General features: G+C 46.9%; 7 protein-coding genes across 7 annotated transcripts; 3 read left to right on the top strand and 4 right to left on the bottom strand.

The window, feature by feature from the left end:
• Nucleotides 1-298: 298 nt before the first annotated feature.
• PSV08DRAFT_364707 (DNA polymerase alpha/epsilon subunit B-domain-containing protein) lies at nucleotides 299-2093 on the bottom strand (the record flags this gene model as incomplete). The annotated part of the gene is made up of 4 exons (XM_014224483.2): nucleotides 299-1574; nucleotides 1625-1756; nucleotides 1822-2005; nucleotides 2053-2093. The coding sequence occupies 4 exons, from the start codon at nucleotides 2091-2093 to the stop codon at nucleotides 372-374; spliced, it is 1560 nt and encodes a 519-aa protein (XP_014079958.1). The 3' UTR covers nucleotides 299-371.
• A 200-nt stretch (nucleotides 2094-2293) lies between these two features.
• On the bottom strand, nucleotides 2294-2957 carry PSV08DRAFT_322490 (uncharacterized protein). Its single transcript, XM_014224484.2, has 2 exons — nucleotides 2689-2957; nucleotides 2294-2635 (listed from the first exon to the last, which is right to left on the bottom strand). Exons 1-2 carry the CDS (start codon nucleotides 2911-2913, stop codon nucleotides 2627-2629), a joined length of 234 nt encoding a protein of 77 aa, XP_014079959.1. The 5' UTR covers nucleotides 2914-2957; the 3' UTR covers nucleotides 2294-2626.
• Nucleotides 2958-7569: 4612 nt separating this feature from the next.
• On the top strand, nucleotides 7570-8976 carry PSV08DRAFT_10767 (uncharacterized protein). The gene is made up of 2 exons (XM_066091813.1): nucleotides 7570-7700; nucleotides 7760-8976. The coding sequence occupies exons 1-2, from the start codon at nucleotides 7622-7624 to the stop codon at nucleotides 8785-8787; spliced, it is 1107 nt and encodes a 368-aa protein (XP_065948584.1). The 5' UTR covers nucleotides 7570-7621; the 3' UTR covers nucleotides 8788-8976.
• On the bottom strand, nucleotides 8971-9984 carry PSV08DRAFT_322470 (uncharacterized protein). Its single transcript, XM_014224486.2, has one exon. The coding sequence runs from the start codon at nucleotides 9886-9888 to the stop codon at nucleotides 9166-9168; it is 723 nt and encodes a 240-aa protein (XP_014079961.2). The 5' UTR covers nucleotides 9889-9984; the 3' UTR covers nucleotides 8971-9165.
• A 1108-nt stretch (nucleotides 9985-11092) lies between these two features.
• Nucleotides 11093-12884, bottom strand: PSV08DRAFT_364703 (uncharacterized protein). Its single transcript, XM_014224487.2, has 5 exons — nucleotides 12661-12884; nucleotides 12456-12601; nucleotides 12348-12404; nucleotides 11900-12298; nucleotides 11093-11853 (listed from the first exon to the last, which is right to left on the bottom strand). The coding sequence occupies exons 1-5, from the start codon at nucleotides 12825-12827 to the stop codon at nucleotides 11261-11263; spliced, it is 1362 nt and encodes a 453-aa protein (XP_014079962.1). The 5' UTR covers nucleotides 12828-12884; the 3' UTR covers nucleotides 11093-11260.
• A 1339-nt stretch (nucleotides 12885-14223) lies between these two features.
• On the top strand, nucleotides 14224-15560 carry PSV08DRAFT_322439 (flavin-containing amine oxidoreductase-domain containing protein; the record flags this gene model as incomplete). The annotated part of the gene is made up of 1 exon (XM_014224488.2): nucleotides 14224-15560. The coding sequence occupies one exon, from the start codon at nucleotides 14224-14226 to the stop codon at nucleotides 15508-15510; it is 1287 nt and encodes a 428-aa protein (XP_014079963.2). The 3' UTR covers nucleotides 15511-15560.
• Nucleotides 15561-16072: 512 nt separating this feature from the next.
• On the top strand, nucleotides 16073-18151 carry PSV08DRAFT_228545 (major facilitator superfamily domain-containing protein). Its single transcript, XM_014224489.2, has 4 exons — nucleotides 16073-16516; nucleotides 16573-16931; nucleotides 17006-17100; nucleotides 17155-18151. The coding sequence occupies exons 1-4, from the start codon at nucleotides 16150-16152 to the stop codon at nucleotides 17843-17845; spliced, it is 1512 nt and encodes a 503-aa protein (XP_014079964.1). The 5' UTR covers nucleotides 16073-16149; the 3' UTR covers nucleotides 17846-18151.
• Nucleotides 18152-18304: the final 153 nt, after the last annotated feature.

The raw sequence follows: 18304 nt of genomic DNA, 5'->3' as shown, positions 1-18304 counted from the left end.
CACTGATTAAAGAACGCGCGTTGTGTGTCGTGTTTTTGGGAGCTGCTAATCTCAAACAACAGCTACGTAAGTCCCCCTCCCCGCAAGATCGATCGTTGCAGATCGCACGGTTCGATAACATCATTTCTACGCAATGCCCAACTTGACGGGCGGGATGGGGGAGGCTAAGCTTTTGCACATGACATTATCCAAGGCTTTTTCTCCTGCTCATTAGCCTAGTTTGGGGTTAGGACGGAATCCTTTCAATCGGCTCAGACCCTGATTTTAACGGGAAGAGCCTGGCCATCCACTAATAAGGTGATGAAGTAGTAGTATAGAATTGTTATGCATGCACCAAGGACTTGGGTATCAATTCACATACATATTTACAGCTACTCTTCCAACTCTTCCATCTTGGTATCCCCATTTTCCTCCGTCGCCGCGTACCCACTCCTTTTGCTCTTCTTTTCCCCCTTCACCCCAACCTTGACAACCTCCACATCCCAACTCTCCATATCAACAAGCACGATCTTGCCCGTGGTCCGGAACTTCGGTACACTAACAATCAGCACCTTCTGGCCCGCCGGGTCTTTTATAATTTTCTTATCAAATTTCTTTTGGCAGCCGGCAATGTACATGTGTGGGCATTCAGTTAACATAAGGGGATCGTGGTCTTGGAAGGGGTAGCACCAGAGAGTGTCCGGAGCAGTGGGGGCCACACAGCGCCAGCGGAGCATCATTTCCATTGCGTCGACCGATTTGACGTGTTCGAAGTATTTTAGTAGGTCTTTGACGGTTTGGCCGCCCGTGCTGAGGACACGGTAGCCGTCAATGTCGCCGGTCCAGGGGTTTGTTACGGCGTCGAAGCCATTGAGGGTTTCGTTGCTGGCGATGGGGGGCTCGGCGTAGAGTCTGGTGTTGGGGAAGAGCGCAGGGTGGAGGGGCTGTTGGGGGAGGGCGACGTTTGCGGGGTCTGATGCGCCTGGGAGCATGGTGATGGGGAGGGTAGGGAGTATCTCGCAGAGAAACTCGTCAAGGCGTTCAGTTGGTGCTGCGTTGTATGATGAAGCATCATATCCGTAGTGTCTGGCTGCGCTCTTCTTCGCAGCAAAGTCTTCTCGTGTTAGGATTGGTGAGCCGCGTGCTAACGAGCCTCCTGCTATCATTAGGCGTGTTATTTTCGAGACATCTTCTTGTGTTGATGGGTCTGCCATTTCTCCTGTCAAATATTCCACGAGCAGATCCAACGCCACCTCATCGTCATCTGCGCCTGTAAGCTCCAGCCCAGACACAATGGCTAACTTTCCAGCGGGCTCGCGTTTTGGTATGCTTTGCTTTTCCTTTGAGAGGGCTATGTCGTCACGTTCCCAGCGCGGCGGTTGTCTCGGTAGGTCAGCGCATTGTGTTGCAATGACTTTGAATGTGCCATCAGCCTCCTCCGTACCCAACGCTGCAAGTATACACCCTGTGACAAAGTGGCCGTGCAGAGGCTCGCCTGTGACCCGAAGGCGTCCCGACTCATCCTCGAGCATCATCTCGTCGCCGCCAGAGGGAGATATGTAGGTATCGCGTTGAGGGGGATCGGCTATCCAGTGCTGAGGGCTATTAGATTCTTATTTCTCGAGTCTTGGGGGGAGGATTGTACATCTTTCCCAATATCGTCCAACACATTCGGCTTCTGTGCCATTTCCATGTACACTGTCCCTACTACCCAGCACAGTTCGCCTTGTCGCACATCAAGCACACGGTCAACAAAGCTTGCTTTCTGTCCACCCAACTAAACCTGTGTCAACCATGCAAGACTGGCAATCCGGTATAGCCCCGCAGCCGAACAAACCATACCTCGAAGTTGTGCCAGGCTTCCTCTGCTCTCTCTTTAACCGTCTTCTTCAGTTGCATCAGACGTAGGAAGTACATGTCAGCGAATTGTTGTGAGTAATGCCTATCGGTGCCTAGCGGTAGTACGAAATGATGGAGCGGGTTGTATGCAGATGCATTTCGTGATGGTGGGAGCGGTGCATCCTCACTGGTGTTGTTGTTAACAATTTTCTTTGAGGGGCAAGATGGTCTTACAAAGGCTCGCCTTGGAGTAGGCTATCTTGTAGTTTGGTCATCGGAGCTGTGGTGTAGTGAAATGAGGAGAATTACAATTATCTGAAGTTGGAAAGTTGCGTATTCCGAAAGTCGCGTCGCGCGTCATTTCGCGCCATCCCAAACAGGAAATTCAAAGGGTCCCATCCTACCAAGAACCGTGTATATTTTTCACAATAAAATCAACATCAGGGTAAGAATACAATGGATTCACAAGCCCTTTGAAGTCACAAAGTTCTGATTTGGTGTGGATTTGATCTGATTTGATTGTTTCGGCCTTCTAGACCATAGTAAATCCAACCCCGTCGACTGCCTTCTCTATAGACTTCTGGGCCATCAACAAGTTCCAGGCCTTTCATCTCTTCTTAAGGATATCACTTCTCTCTATATCAATTCTTCGTTGCATGCAGGCTGCAATGTGCCTCCATGCTGGTTATTTCATGTTGTATAATCCCAAAAGTCGTAGAAACGCCGAATATCATGACCATACGCCAAATTGTAACTCGCTATAACTATTAAACATTGATGACAAAACAGGACATATTGTTGATGGTGTTTAAAGCATCTAAAGAAGTGTTAGCGAGAATCTCCTGTATGTGTGGGATAACGTAAACCTACCAGAGCAACACCACCAGCAACAATGAGACCGAAAGCAGAGCCGGCTATGTGCGAAGCGCCTCCAGTGAAGGGGAGGGTCGATGAAGTAGGCATCGCGTTGGTAGGAGAGCCAGCGCCAGTGCCGGTAGGGTATGGTGCCGAGGTGGCTGTGCCATTTGTAGGAACATATGAGGCAGAGGCAGTAGCGGCGAGGGCAGCAACAACGGAGATGATAGAGAAACGCATGGTGGCTTTGGTTGGAGAGATGATTGTTCAGTGGTGGATTATCGAGGATTAGGTGATTGAGATTTAGTAGCTGAAGACTGTAATTGTAGACTTGGTGTGAATGAGGAGGCTTTAACTTGTCTGTTGACGAAGGTAACTCTTATATCCCTCATGGCTCAATCCAAATATACAACCATCCCCTAAAACACATTCTAGCCATCCCCACACGCGTACGTACGACAGCCCACATCCCAGCCATCGGCTGCCCAGCCCTACGAAAGCTTCGGCCCCACCGAAACCAGGAGATGGCCACTCGGGAGCTTGTCGGGAGCCCGTTGCACGAGGCTGGAAACATGATGGCGAGGGCTATAACAGGAATTGCACATTGCTGAGCGTGACGGACGTCACAAAGCGGCTGGTCCGGAGACGTCCGGAGGAGGCTGGTGGCTAATTTTAGCATCCCCAGCCACAAACACCGCCTCCTAAATTGACACTCAAGTCATCTCATTCGCTGCTGTTTGCATTTTGTCGACAACCTATCGTTAAGGGCTCTTCCTATCGCTCACCATACAGATCTCGTTACTGTCACGATAGGAAAAAATTCGAGGCGATAGATTGCAAGATGGCTGGGCTTGCGTGGCCATCATCTTGGAAAACTGCTCTGTGTTGACGACCCACCGCCTTGACGAAATTGTATGTTCCGTCTCACGAAACAATCAATACCTCTCCTGCTACTGCTTACGCAACTCTACAAATTCGTTTCGATTGCGTTGGCTGTTTTGTCTGTAGGCCCGCTATTCATGTCCGCCCCCTGCCGCCGCGATGCAACGTTGGCGCCGAAAGCCACCGAAGCTTAATAAGTACTACGTAAAGTCGCAAGCAGTTCCCGAGCCGCTGACCAGGGGGTCGTTGCATCTGCACTCTAGACTGCCCATGTGTTCTTACCTAGGCAAGAGCAATCTAACCGCCTTAACGATGGAATGAAAAAAGCAGCGAAATTACTCCGATACTTTTTTAGGAAGACTGAGGCCGAACAACAGGTTCCAACCAGCTACGTCACGTGACTATATGAACTGCCAAGACTGCCTTGTTGGTGATTTCCTAAAAGTCTCCATTTACCGTTACTTGGCCTCAATATTCCATCCGTGGCGCTCAATCAGTTATCACCGATTAGCGAACTCTTTGTCGCAGGATTCCTGTGCAGCCGATTGGTTACGCTGCTGTTTCAACCAACCGAAAGTTGGTATAGTTGTAGTGGTGCAGAACTGTAAAAATTTGGCATGAGAATCTTAGTAGATTCGCCACTACTATAATTGACAGAGTGTCTTTGGTTAGTTTAGACCCCTGCTTGAGAACAACAGCTCATGGATACACTGTAGTTATACAATATCTAGACAGCAGACGCGAGTGGTTGGCAACAAGAGTGAACATAGGCAAAAAAATCTATTCACGGTGTTACACCTGAAGCTGAATAGGGTTTGACTGGTAAGGTTGGCTAATTCGGGCCGAAGGGGGTCAAAGAGGGTCGGTCTTTGACAGCTTGATGGAGTGAGCACCACGAGCACACGGTCTCCTAACGTATGTATCGATGCATTATGCTGCAGACATTGAACCCTAACCGGCCTGGCACCACTCAATATTCAAGCTAGAGACGGTCTGTATATATGATGATCGTTCACTGCAAATGGATAAACCCTGACAGTTGTACGTGGTAGGAGTACGCGAAGCAAAGATCTATATACGAGTGTGGGGCGCCAATGCCTCACCGCTCGCCTCAGCAGCAAGATCATGATTAAAGCTCGCTGCCCCTCTTAGTTGTGGTCTGATCGAATTTTCTGTCGATTAGTATTGGCACAATATATGCCAGACAGTTGAGCTGATAAAACATGGACATTGAATACACCTCAGCATTGGACACCTTCCTGTTCTGGTAGCTCGGGGCTAACTGAGACTTCCAAGAATCTAGTGTGATGACTATTTCCATGTCATCTTGCAGTCCGTGGCCAGGATGTGGCATACATGGCGCATGTTGAGGATTTTGCTAGGGAATAATCACATCCAAGCACACTCCAAGGTTCTTTGACAGTATATTGAAAATTCAGTTTGTTTCGATAGTCATAACCTAGAACGGCATTGATATTTTCGATGTAATGTGTTGCTGAAGCGATATGGCAGATGGTGTCTAGATCAAATGATAGTAAGGCATGATTGTGATGCTCCGTTGACTTTGGGACACGTTTTTACCTAAGCGCAACCAATGCGATCACCTAAAGAATAAGATAAGCACTAGCAAGGCTTCTGTTCGGCAAATAGCTGGTTAAGTTCTACAATGACTTATTAGTCAGATTCTCTCACTATGATCCTGAACTCTCCAAAGCGCAGTCATTAAGTCAATCGTAAACCATCATCTATTGTCCCATCTAAAAAAACCGAGAGTACGTAATCGTGAACTTTGAGAATGCAGCAGTGCGATCTTGAATTTTGCGTGAGATGGAAATTTGGACACGAGCCTATGCGAATGGAGTGGCTCATCACACACTAACGCAGCTCTCAACTACATGTCACTTCGTACTACTACCAAATCCAGCATTGTGGTCTGTGCTGACTCTATCTCGTCTCTCGGTCGACCCATAACGTTGGAGATAAGATTACCCAACACCACCAGTATTATCATACTTATCTTTCACTTGGGCATAGACAATGCAGATTTAGAGCATTTATCCAGTCTACATTCTATTAGAAGTTGTATTGCGGCGGTACTGATACTTCGTAGTAAAGATTGATCGTTTCGGTGGGCTAGCCCGCTTAGCCTGAGTTTTCCGGTTTTACTGATCGAATGAGAGCTCGTGCAGAAGTAAGCTAAGAGTACGTATTTAGTCTCCACTCTACATCCTTCCGGGCTATTGCGATGCATCATGCGTTGTACAAAAGAGTACAGAAATGTCAGGGTGATCAACACGGAACGGGGGGGCGGGGGGATGCGGAAAGTGGGGTTACTAGTCCTAGCTCGCTGAGTCGGTATGCGGATTTCAGAAACGGTAGATGTAAGCAGGTAGGGGGCTGGGCGCTTCGCCGGAGCCAGTCTGCAGCTTTCATTTCGTGTCACAGTGGAGGACATGCCGTGCTTACAAAGCTACATAGCAACGCCTCTCAACAAGGAGTGGTTTTTACTGCGTAAACTACCGTGTTGTCTCTCTGCGCATAGCGTAGAATCCTAAGTCTCATAAATGTACAACAATATCCTAGGATATGTCCAACTCATCTCCTCAAGATATGTATGTACGTCGTTTACAGTACCTTTTTCATACGAACTCCGGGTATTATCTTAAATCGGCTCGGTTCGTGGTTTCCGCTCACCATCGAAGTGTCTCAAGTTCGGCAGTCCTGTCTTCTTTGAGACTCCTGGCTGCATGTGCAGCTGGAGGCCACCTCTTGTGTTCCACCATGTCTTCGATCTGCCGTCATAACAAAGCCTACGCCGCCAATCGATACGACTATTCCTCGTACATATGTCTAAAAGGGGTTCTGATCGAGATCGCCTTAACCTTATGTCTGTAGCAAGTCTCTTTCAGCATGTCGTCTGGTACGATTGAACCGAAGTTTACAAGCTCGAAGTTCCGGTAAGGACACATGACAACGTTTTCCTTGTGGTGTGATCGAATGATCATTACATAGACGAACGAATTGGGTTGTCTGACTGCGCAACCGCTGGTCCATTCCTTAGATTCGATATGATCAACTGGGCGTCTAGAGTGATTGGAACTCCGGAGTAGAGTTAACGATTGGCGTCTGATTCAATGAAGATCCTCGAGATCACGAGAAGCTTACGTGGTGCTTTCAAGGTTTAGTGCCAATCGGCTTTGCCGGATTACCAACCGACGGGCGGGACGGATAGAGCCGTCTCCCCCGTTGGTCGTGTTGACGACGGGAGAACCCACTCGACCACAAATCGCCTAATTCCTACCAAGATCTACGTTTGAACAGCTGTAGACTCGGAGCGTTACAAATGCTACTTAATTCCCGTGTACAAGTTGGGAATAGGAGTACTTTAACGTGGGGGCGTGGAAACTGGTAGAGATAGGCCTGATGAAGGAAAAGTTCGAATTCAATACCGGACATGCTAGCCTTGGATAGTAAAGCTAACATCACATCTTTTTCTTATAGTGTCCACCTAGAGTTTTAGGTAGTCTGATTTAACAGCCCGTTGAGCTGTTCTTTTATTGCTACGACATTCTAAAGCTTTGTTATAGTCGGAAAGCTCCTTAAAACATCTAGATCAGCTTGTTTGTCTTACTAACTTTGCTTCAGTTTTATAGATCTCTGCAAGAGGTGTGTGAAGAAAAAGATATAGAATCTCTTATTCTATCCGAAGAAAGTGGTAAGAGCAATGTTTAGTAGGGACACAGATGGTTACTGGGTTAAAAACTAGTGCTCAAAGTGAGATATGGCACGCGAGCTTGGGTAGCAGCCATGTTGACTGATTTGGACTAAAATACAGCTGATCCAATGTATCCGGAGTGTGGTCTAGCATAACCTACGTATTAGACCCACATTACATGCATTTCTGCTCAATCACCCCACGAAACTCATAACCGCCGAGTCTAGTCACTTTGGGAACTAGCAAACCTAGTGAATATGATAAATAAGCCTTGAAAATGAAGCCATCTATATAGAACCCCACGAGATTCCACACATCTCGAACAACTGCTTATGCTAGCACAAATTTATAATGGAAAAAGATTACACGAGTAAGACCGACGCAAAGGAAAAGAAAAGAATCCAGAACCGTATAGCTCAACGAGTGCACCGTATGTTATACCCTAAGGTTGTAACGCTTCAAGATGTAGTTTCTCACAATGGGCGATAGGTGAAAAGCTAAAATCACGCATCCGTGAGCTAGAGCAGCAGCTTGAGCTCGTCACTAGCGCTTCAGCAAAGAACGATACATCGAAGCCGTGGCCTTCATGTGGCGATTCGATATCGACATGCGCAGTACCAGGAGTATTGACGACAACGATCTTTGAGGCTGTGTCAGACGAATCAGGTACCAGCTCCAGCGACATCACATTTGTCGGTGATCATGCCCCAAAGTCGCTGTCAGGGTCGGAAACTGCCGTTGAATCAGGTGCGAACACAATCTCACCAAGTAGCATTATTGCTCAGCTGGATACATTGCCCCAGACCTCAGTAGAGAGTCAATGTATTGACCTTGAGTGGCTTCTGTCAGATTCCTGGCCATCTAAAACCGCGTCAGAACGCACTACAGACGCCTTGTTGCTGATAGAAAGAGGGTCCAAATTCCTAGAACACAACCCAGGTCCGTTGGATACGTCGTCCCCGCAACATCTTGGCTCACCAGGTTACATTCAGGCCAGCACCAGTAACGGCCACTTATCTCACAAGATGATGACAGTACCAACTGTTAAAAATCATGGACACGAAGCACTGCGAAGGTCCGGTGGTACAGAACTAGAGCGGCTCAGCCTCCTAGTAGAATGCAGCAGACGACTCGGCTTCAACGATTTGAATGAAGCGTTGTCAGTCTACTATACGTCGGATTTGAGCGGATCAGCAGTGTTGTCACATGAGCAGTCGCTTAATCGAGTTAAGCAACTCCCTAACTTGCTTTCTAAGATCAGAGAGCATTCGAAACAATGGCCAGCTTGGGAGCGGGCCAATTACGTCAGGGAGACGCTGACAAGTGCTGAAGAGGTATACGCTGAGGAATGTAGACTCGCGAGTATAAGTTCAGCGAATCAAGGTATAGGTTTGACATCAAAAGAATTTCAGGTGGGTCGGACGGTTCAGATCACGCGCGCTCTACAACAGGAGGTTTGTTCTGCACTTCTAGCTTCTACTGATACAAGAAATACTGATACATCGTTTTTGAATTAGATCCCAAATACCTGGGCCTTGATCACGAGTATTATACTGCACACATACACTACTGAGGAGCCACAACCATCACAAGCTATATTGCTGGTCATGATGCTGCTATGTTGCCGTAGTCCTGATTCAACGAGCACACCTGAACTTTGCCAGGAGTACCTATTTCCACATAGCACGAACATCAACGTATCGGATAATCTTCATTCTATGGCAAATTGAATGACTGGAGCTCCTCTTCGGCACTTTTATAGTAAAAGTCTGGTAGCAACTTACTTCCTAGCTACAAAATGATTTCGTTAAGCCCATGGTCATGATTATGATTGTCTATGAATTGAGATAACACAGTGGCTCAAATCTCTCATCCCACAAATCTTGATCTGCTTGCTAAAAATCTGCCAAACTCAACCCAATACCCTTGGATTTTGCAAGTTGCAACAGCTTTTGTCCTACTGCAATGTCCATAACACCTACTCCAACGCTTTTGTAAACGACGAACCCGCTTCTGAGCCATTCAGAATACGCAGAAGCAGCACCGTTGGATCCTATAACTTGTCCGACCTCTAGCATCTTACTCGGGTCTATACCTGCGCTGACCAGTTCTCCAGCCTCATGCAGACAACCTTCGCGGGTATCAACTACGACATGCCCTTCCCAAACTTTCTGGGAGAATATTCCAGAGGGATCCACTATAGTCTTGAGGAGTTCCGGATCGATCTCTGCCATGTCCAGTCGGTATGAGCCGATAGCAGCGATGTATCGAGCCTTGTCCCGAGATATCTCAGAAGTGAGAAATTTCGCTGGAAAAAGAGGTTCGGTAGATGGAGTGGTACAGAATATGACGTCCGCAGCTACTACCACATCCTCGAGATTTTCGTTGCGTTCATCAAGTTGACACAATTTGATATGTGATGGCCAAGGCGAAGAGGGGTTTCCAACAAGGTTTGCGACTAGCCCTTGTGTTCGCTCGCGGCTCCGATTAACGATAATGATCTTGCGGATATCCTGCGCACGTAGCAACACAGCTAGACGAATATGCCACTCCGCTTGTTTCCCTGAGCCGAAGACGACAATGTTACCAGTGTCCTTACGAAACTGGTAGAGAAGCATAGATCCTAGGGCTGTTCGGAATGCCGTAAGCTCAGCAGCATTAAGTATACCAATAGCTTCGCCCACAGAATTACACAAGGTAAGGACGCTGCATATCCCTGGCCGTGGTGGTGATGCCTTCGACGAGGCGACAATGGAATTGGAAGAGTCCGTAATGCCTACAATTTTTACACTGATTGACTGTGGTGTTGTGGCGGGCATGAACAGGCTTCTGTTCTCGTGTGTCCGAGAAACAACAGCACGTTCAGGCTGAAACTGCTTCTCATTCTGGCTCGAGTAAGCTGCAAGAACTTGCTCCAAGCCAGTAATGAGTTCGTGCGTATCTTTCGGGGTGAGTTCGCTCAGTAATTGTTTGACATTACGATCAGTTAGCACAGTGAAAGCCATGACGCTTGCGGAAAGAACAGTCGGTACGTCAATCATAAAGTTGAAGAGAACACAGAAGCCAATTTTCTATATAATACCATCCTTATCGAGAAGGCGTATTATGTAATCGCAAAAAACGCCTGCAAACGGGTCAATCAAAGATGGGTCTCCCTGACTAACATGCTGACCACTCGCCGAGATCCGTCACTTGATATTACTAAGTAGAAGACGTGAATGACTAAATTCGATTTTCTTGTGACTAAGACAGTGACCCAAGACAACAATAGAACAGTTGTGTTAAAAATAATATTCTCTAACATGTCGTCGGATGTGACATCCAAATTCACTTCCACAATGACTATGAATATGCTATTGCTAATGTATTCTGTGCGCTAGAAGCAGGTACAACCCATACTGATACATCTGCCTTGACAACTAGTGAGCGTAATAGTATATTTCCTCTTGGAGGACTCATGGCTCGTATGATTGTAGGAGATCGCGGACATGCCTCTGATACGTACAACCTCAAAGCGCCAAAATATATCGAGGAGCTGGTAGCCAATGCCGTCTGAGTTCATATTTCTTTCAATGGTTGCACCATACCTCACAGGAAGAGTTTTGACACCCATCCAAGCGGCCTAGCTCAAGCGTCTTATGCCGTATTTATCTCGCCAAAACATTGTGCGCATCACTGAAACTTAAGCTCTTCTAAATTAGCGCTATCATTGAGCCGTTGACTATACTCTTATCGCTGAAAAGGGTCTTTTGTACGAAGATATGAAAAACTGATGAACAGCCATAATATAGAACGGCGTTCCTGGGCAATAGGACAACATACTCTGACAAAATATCCGTGGACTGATTGAAGCTCAAGTACTAAGAAGTAGACTAAGTACAAACCCTTCACTACACATGATGCGGGTAAACTCTGAATAACATAAGTGCTTTTTCAACGAAAAGTTGGAATGTAACATCAGCGCTCACAGCTATACATGGCTACGCATCCCTACAGGTACTCCCAGCGATTACTAAAGCCACCATCTGCCTCTTCAATGATGCCTGGTTGGGACTCACCATCTTTTCCTTTGCTCTTGAGATCCAGACGGTTGATTTTGAACTCGTCTAATGCATATTCTGAGTGCCCTTTCAACACCATGTCCTTCAGGGCCCTGCCAATCAACGGTACAAACTTCATCGCCCAACCGGCAGTAAACAATGCTACACTATCTTTTGCACCACCTTGGAGATACTGCTCTGGGATATAGTCTAGTACGAACATGTTGTATGGTAGATAGTCAGCTTTTGAGTTTGTCAGTACGTGAGAATACATACCGAAAGTATTTGTCTGCAGACAAGACAAGGTATACGCGGGCGTTATGTGATCAACCCCAATCAAGTGCTTTTCAATAAACTGTTGTGTATCATGTATATCCTCGGGATTCACAACGCTGCCACATCTTTGATTGGGGTCTTTGATCTGCCTTGTTGCTGCATCGACTGCAATTCGACACACATTGGGTGGACCCCACTCGACTGTAGGAAACCCATAGAACAGCCTCGACCTGCCATGTTCGTTCTTTGCAAACTGAAACCACATACCTGAGAATAATTAGTAGCTTGATGAACAGATTTCGTCTTCACCTACTTGGAAAATGGGTTCCGTGAGGACCGGCATTCACCGTGAAGTATGATGCTACCATCTCCCAGATATTAAGCTTCAGCTTGATATTGAAGCTAGGTTGCAAAATGTGGTTTGTGTATGCACCTGCCGCTATGATGATTTTTCGAGCCCTGAATGAAACAGCTTCATTACCGTTCACACGTGTCTCGACCTTCCATATGTCTTCACCATTCTCTTTTAACGGGATAAGCATTCTAACCTCGGTATATTGCTGAGTGTGAGCACCATAGTCTTTGGCCAGGCGTGCAAGCGTTCGAACGAGCAAAGGAACATTGATCACGCCATTATCTGGAGCAAAAATTCCTTCCCATGATTCTGGAAGGTTTTTGAATGGGTACTCGTTCTCCATATCTTGTTTCGTCACTAACAACACATTAGCTCAGAGGGTTTGGATATCAATTCAAGCACATACTTTTGCGATAAGGCAAACCCAAGCTTTCTAGATTAGCTATAGGACCCATGAGCGTCCCTAAAGAATGCTTAGTCTTGGTATTAGATATCAAAAATCTTGAAGTCGAACCTTCAGGGGTATTCTCTCCCATTGTAGGATCTCCGAAGTTGAGTAGCCCTGACATTGTGCGCAGCGACGTTCCAGAGTCCCTTTCTAGTTCTTTCCAAATGCTCATAGACTTATAGGCAAGCTCCGCCATGAACGGCTCAGTGTACCTTCATCTTGTCGTTAAGCACAAGTTTCTCAATCAAGTTGTCTAACGTACTCATCTTACATTGTGCGATACATCCTGGCGAGGTCATTGGAGCTTCCAGCCGAGTTGAACAAACAGCTCTGCTCGAGTACCAGAGTGGACTTGCCTGCCTTGGCTACTTCGTATGCAGCCCCAAGCCCGATCGCGCCACCACCAACTACGATCACATCATAGAGTTGAGATGGCATGGCTCTTGTACACAGTAAGTTTATTTGCTGACAAATAGCTCAGCCCAATATTCGAATAATGGAAGATGCTGGAGAATAGACGCGTATATCAATAAATTGAGTTCAGACGCCAGGCCGACACAGGTGAGTGTCGGTTGGACAACCTAGTTGAGGTGGATCGCTCCCATTGTCTCAGTCTCCACGGCCTTGCTCACGTATTACTAAGACACCAACGTTCGGAGATATGAGATTCAATACCGCCGATACCGTCTGCATTTCTGACTCAGTGTCTTAATATACCTATGAAACTTCCTGTGCATGAAAAGAAGCACCAAGTTGGGCATAATACTCTGAACAGATCCTCGGCACACTCGTAGTAGAATGTAAGCAACCGTACTGACTATCTTGGCCCCACCCGCGAAACGAATCATCGTCTCGCCCACATCTTTTGAATTATTCATTTTTGTCTACATCCTTGTCGTTCCCCTTCAAGATAATGTCCGATGCTTAGTTGTGCCACGCCACTTGTGAGGCCAGCTTACTCAATACATCTTAGTGCTCCAAATATATTATTCTCTACCTTTCACTGCTCCTAGGTGGGGCATTGAGATCACACGAACGTTAACAGGAGAAATTATATGAAAATTGTTCAATTCATAGTGAGTCAATTCTCAAAAACATGGTTTCGCCAACTATGAGCACAGGCAGCGGTGACATTCGCTCAAGATGGGCGTCGAGGCTTATCAGACAGAATATCTTCGATGAGCTAACCAACCTCACGAAAGGGAATGTCTGTAATCAGCGGAAACAAAATCACCCATCAAAAGTTTCACAAACAGGATGCCTTCAATTCTCAGCTCCTCATTTGAGTGGTCTCTTCGACACAATCCCAACAGGCCCGTTCGATCTCCCGAAAGACATTGTGCAAGAGTATGACCAAATCCCATCCATGAATCCCGATGAATCGAGTGTCAAGCACAGAATCTGTATTGTCGGTGCTGGCATCAGTGGCCTATTTATTGCCATGATTCTGGACAGCTTGGAGATTCCTGGTCTGGAATACGACATCCTGGAAGCGTCGGACAGGACGGGAGGGCGCATACACTCTTATTACTTCTCCGATGCTCCACACGACTATTACGATTGCGGAGCCATGCGATTTCCAGATATCGACATGATGAAGTCGGCTTTCAAGCTATTTAAGCAGTTGCATCTTCCGATCATCCCATATTTCTTTGACCAAGCGAGTGGTTCTGTTAAATGCCCGACTATGTTCAATGGCATAACAATGATCGATGGTGAGCCACGCAGTTCTGATCCATTCCGTGTTGGCAAAGCAAACGGAGGTTCCGTCCCTGATTCGAATGTTGACGACGTGAACAAACTGCTCAATGGCTTCTTTGATCCTTTTAAAAGCATGATGACTGGAAATTTTGAAGCAGGGTTTAAGACTCTCATGGAATATGATGGCTATACCACTCGCCAAATCCTGCAAAACCCACCCACTGCTATCGCCGGTCCGACAACCTTAAAACCTTTGGACTTCTTCACTATCCAATGGCTGGAGACTAATAACACGGGTAGCGGCCTATTCGATAGGGCATTTTCAGAGTCGGTGATGGACTCCTTCGATTTTACTGGGTATGGAAAGCAAGCTATCCAATGGTACTGCATAGACGGAGGGTCTTCGCTTCTAACACGGTCCATGGAGATGGCCATCAAGCAACCTGTGCAGCATGGGAAACAGGTGAGAGGCTACACTCAAAATCCAGAAACCAAAGAGATTATGGTTCGTGTTGCCGGGGAGCACGAAGGAAGCCGTCTTCCTTACACTACAGTTTTCAACACAACTAGCTTGCCGTGCCTGCAACGGATGGACTTGACCAATCTCAATCTACATCCTAGTCAAAAGGATGCGATCAGAAGTTTGTGCTACGATGACAGCACAAAGGTGTCCATGAAGTTCTCGTATCCATGGTGGATAACAAGATGTGGCATTACAAGCGGCGGGGAGGCCACCACCGACACACCCCTACGCAAGTGTGTGTACCCATCTTACAGCGTTCATGATCCGCAAGATCAGCCGGCCGTCCTGATATGTAGCTACACATGGTCTCAGGATGCGACGCGCATCAGTAGCTTAATCACGCGCCATGAAGACGAGCTTCGTGACTTGATACTGGATCAGCTTGCACGGATACACCTCAGAAACTTCCAGCAGCAAACTCCCACTTCTTATCATGGTTCAACTACACTTGAAGAGGTTCATCAGGTCATCGGCGATGCCTACATATCACACCATGCTTGGAACTGGTCGCAAGACCCGTTCACTTCGGGCGCTTTTGCTATGTTTGGACCCGGCCAGTTCTCGAACTTTTATCCATATCTCGTACGTCCAGCGGCAGACAGCCGTTTTCATATCTGTGGGGAGGCGAGCAGTGGACACCATGGGTGGATCAGTGGTAGCTTAGACAGTGCACTTGCTAGTGTACACAAGTTTTTGAAAAGATTTAATATGTGGGAGAAGCAACAAGAGTTGAAGGCTCTATGGGATATGCCATCAGAGGTGGAGGACGGGATAGACGGTACATTGCATCTTCAGGTTGCGTTAGGCATGGTTCCGACGAGCGATATGGTTTGGCAAACAACAGTTGGACTGGCGCATAATGAAGACGAAGTTACACGAGGTTGTGTTGTTTCATAGCAGGTACCTATGATTTTTGAAATCGAAAATAATTCTCTATTTTGTCAATTTATGAAAATGTTTAGCTAGAAAATACACTCTCCATCCATAGAACGTCTGTGTCGGTATCTGTGCACTCCTGAATTCCATGATTGAACGAGCATCCAAAGCTAATTGCACAATCATCTTATACTAGGATGAAGCAAGTCTCGAAGATGAGGACAAGACGGCAACTGTTCTAGCACTTTCGACCAGCGCATCTGGTCACACCGCTTTTTGAGCGCTCACTTTTCAGCACCCACTCATAGGCTTTTCTCGCCGTTCGCTACTCTACGGAGATGGATAAACTGGTATATGTGTCGAAGCCGCATTGAGTCTAGGCCATTTTGGTAAACAGGCCCAAGAAGATTGTCAAATCATCAGCAGTAGTAGCTTATCCCCCATCACTAAATCAAGGTTTCTACCCAAAAGTCGTGAGTCAGGATTTGGTTTAGCTCGAGTTATGTATTAGTAATACCAGTGAGGGCATTACTCAGCCTTGATCTTGATATTACTCATAACACTCGCGACTGACCAGAAAACCGCAATACTAGGGCAACCTCTTTGCGACATAAGCTCTAGAGTGTACATTGATTGACAAGCACATCAAATTAAGGCATCATGGCGACACTGCACTCGGGCTATGCGGATAAGCCTGAATCTTTGCTCGAGTCAGCCGCATCTCAACACTCGCAGTCCATCGAGCCTAGCAATCTTGATCATTTCCCCGAGAAAACGACGGAGAAATTTCAAGAAAAACCTGCAGATTCAAGTGTTGCTGCTCCTGCTCCAGCGACGACGGAGTCTGCCGGTACGACGGCAGCATCGAACCCTCCTCACAGCTCGAACATCCAACCCAACGGTGTCAACCCACACCAGCATGAAGTAGATTCAGCAGATACTGATTCATCGCTTCCACCCGTCGATACAGGAAAAGATGCCTGGCTGTTCCTCCTCGCAGCCTTCATTTTAAATGTTTTAGTTTGGAGTACGGCTTTCTATGGGTACATCTTGGTACACATCATTTGTGTTAACACTATCCAGGTTTCCCGTTCGCCTACGGAATTTTCCAGGAATATTACTCCTCACACCCGCCATTCAAGGGCCAGCGGAACATTGCCATTGTTGGTACCTGCGCTTTGGGATTCATGTATCTCTCTTCGCCCTTTGTCTTTAGCCTACTTGTGTGGCGCCCTACGTGGAAAAGGCCTTGCATCCTGGTCGGTTTGGTCATCATGTGTCTATCGATTGCACTCAGCTCTTTGAGTACGACAGTTCCACATCTGATCGCGAGCCAGGGTGTTTTCTCCGCAGTTGGAGGTGCTTTGTGTTATAGCCCAGCAATCAGTTTCGTGGACGAGTGGTTTGTGAAGAGGAAAGGTTTGGCTTTTGGCATGATGTGGGTAAGTAGAAGGGAATTTACCTGCTACTTGGCTGCTTTGTAAACTATAATTAGTAAAACTGACATGGGATATAGGCAGGCACTGGTCTTGGTGGTGTCGTGATTCCACTACTCCTCCAAGCCATCCTCAACAAATACGGCTTCCGCACCACCCTTCGCATATGGGCTGTGTGGGTTAAACCTTTGTGTTTACATGTATCAGAGCCATTGCTAACAGATACTAGGGTCTTGTTTGTTGCCACAGTGCCGCTCTACGTATTCCTCAAACCGCGTGTGCCAATTTCTCGGAACCCTTCTCGCCGCTCTTTTGACCTATCCTTTCTCAAAACAAGAATCTTCCTGCTGCACCAATTTGGTAACATCCTTCAAGGCTTTGGATACTTTTTACCAGCCCTCTACTTGCCCACATACGCAAAGAGTCTAGGCGCATCGAACAGTGTCTCCGCACTCACGCTTACCCTTAACAACATTGCCGCAGGGTTGGGGTGCGTATTAATGGGCTGGTCTGTGGATCGCTGGCATGTCACCACATGCGTCTCCATAACGACGATAGGGTCTACACTAGCAGTCTTCCTCCTCTGGGGCTTTTCGACCCATCTATCACTGCTTCTGATTTTCTGTTTCATGTATGGCTTGTTCGCCGGCTGCTACACAACAACGTATTCGGGTGTGATGAAAGCGCTCAGTCGCAGTCACGAGGCCACAGATGCGACTTTGGTCTTTTCGGTACTTGTGGCAGGACGCGGTATTGGGAATGTGCTCAGCGGACCTGTCAGTCAAGCACTGATCGGAGCAGGTCAAGTAGGACATGTAGGCGTGTATGCGAGCGAGTATGGTCCGCTTGTCATCTTTACGGGCGTCAGTGCTGTACTGGGAGGATTCGGTTGTATTGGAAGGGCGCTCAGATGGTTTTGAAAAAATAGCGACCAGTACAGGTACGTTCGTAAGCTGATCTCATGTCACTCTGCAAATGGTAGCATTTTTCTGTTTTTTACTGGTATCGATGACAATCAAAATTTGAATAGACAGTTGACTCAAATTGGGTGGGGTAAGATTAAAATGAAAGCGCTTCAAGAGCAAGCATTGCGGAACTGAATCTTCGTAGGTCACATTCAAACAAAGAGTCGGAAGCATGATATGGTTGTTGAAAGAGACTTAGAACAGTTCGAACTTACACAGAAGACTATACAATTATCAATATTAATTTTCCATTGGTTCCTTCATAGTCAGCTTCACCCCCACGAACAAGATAGTCGATTACTAGCTTTGTTTGTAGCCGAATTCTGCTTGACCAGAGGTCTCGCATTGTCAACTCTGCGAAACACCCCCGCTGTATGACGAAAGATTATACGTGCCAATACGATTGACTAAGAT

The sequence above is a fragment of the Bipolaris maydis genome (genome assembly GCF_028858645.1).
Source record: "Bipolaris maydis strain C4 unplaced genomic scaffold PSV08scaffold_12, whole genome shotgun sequence".
NCBI lineage: Eukaryota > Fungi > Ascomycota > Dothideomycetes > Pleosporales > Pleosporaceae > Bipolaris > Bipolaris maydis.
Note: the sequence above shows the minus strand (reverse complement) of the source record. Positions and strands in the feature narration are given on the sequence as shown.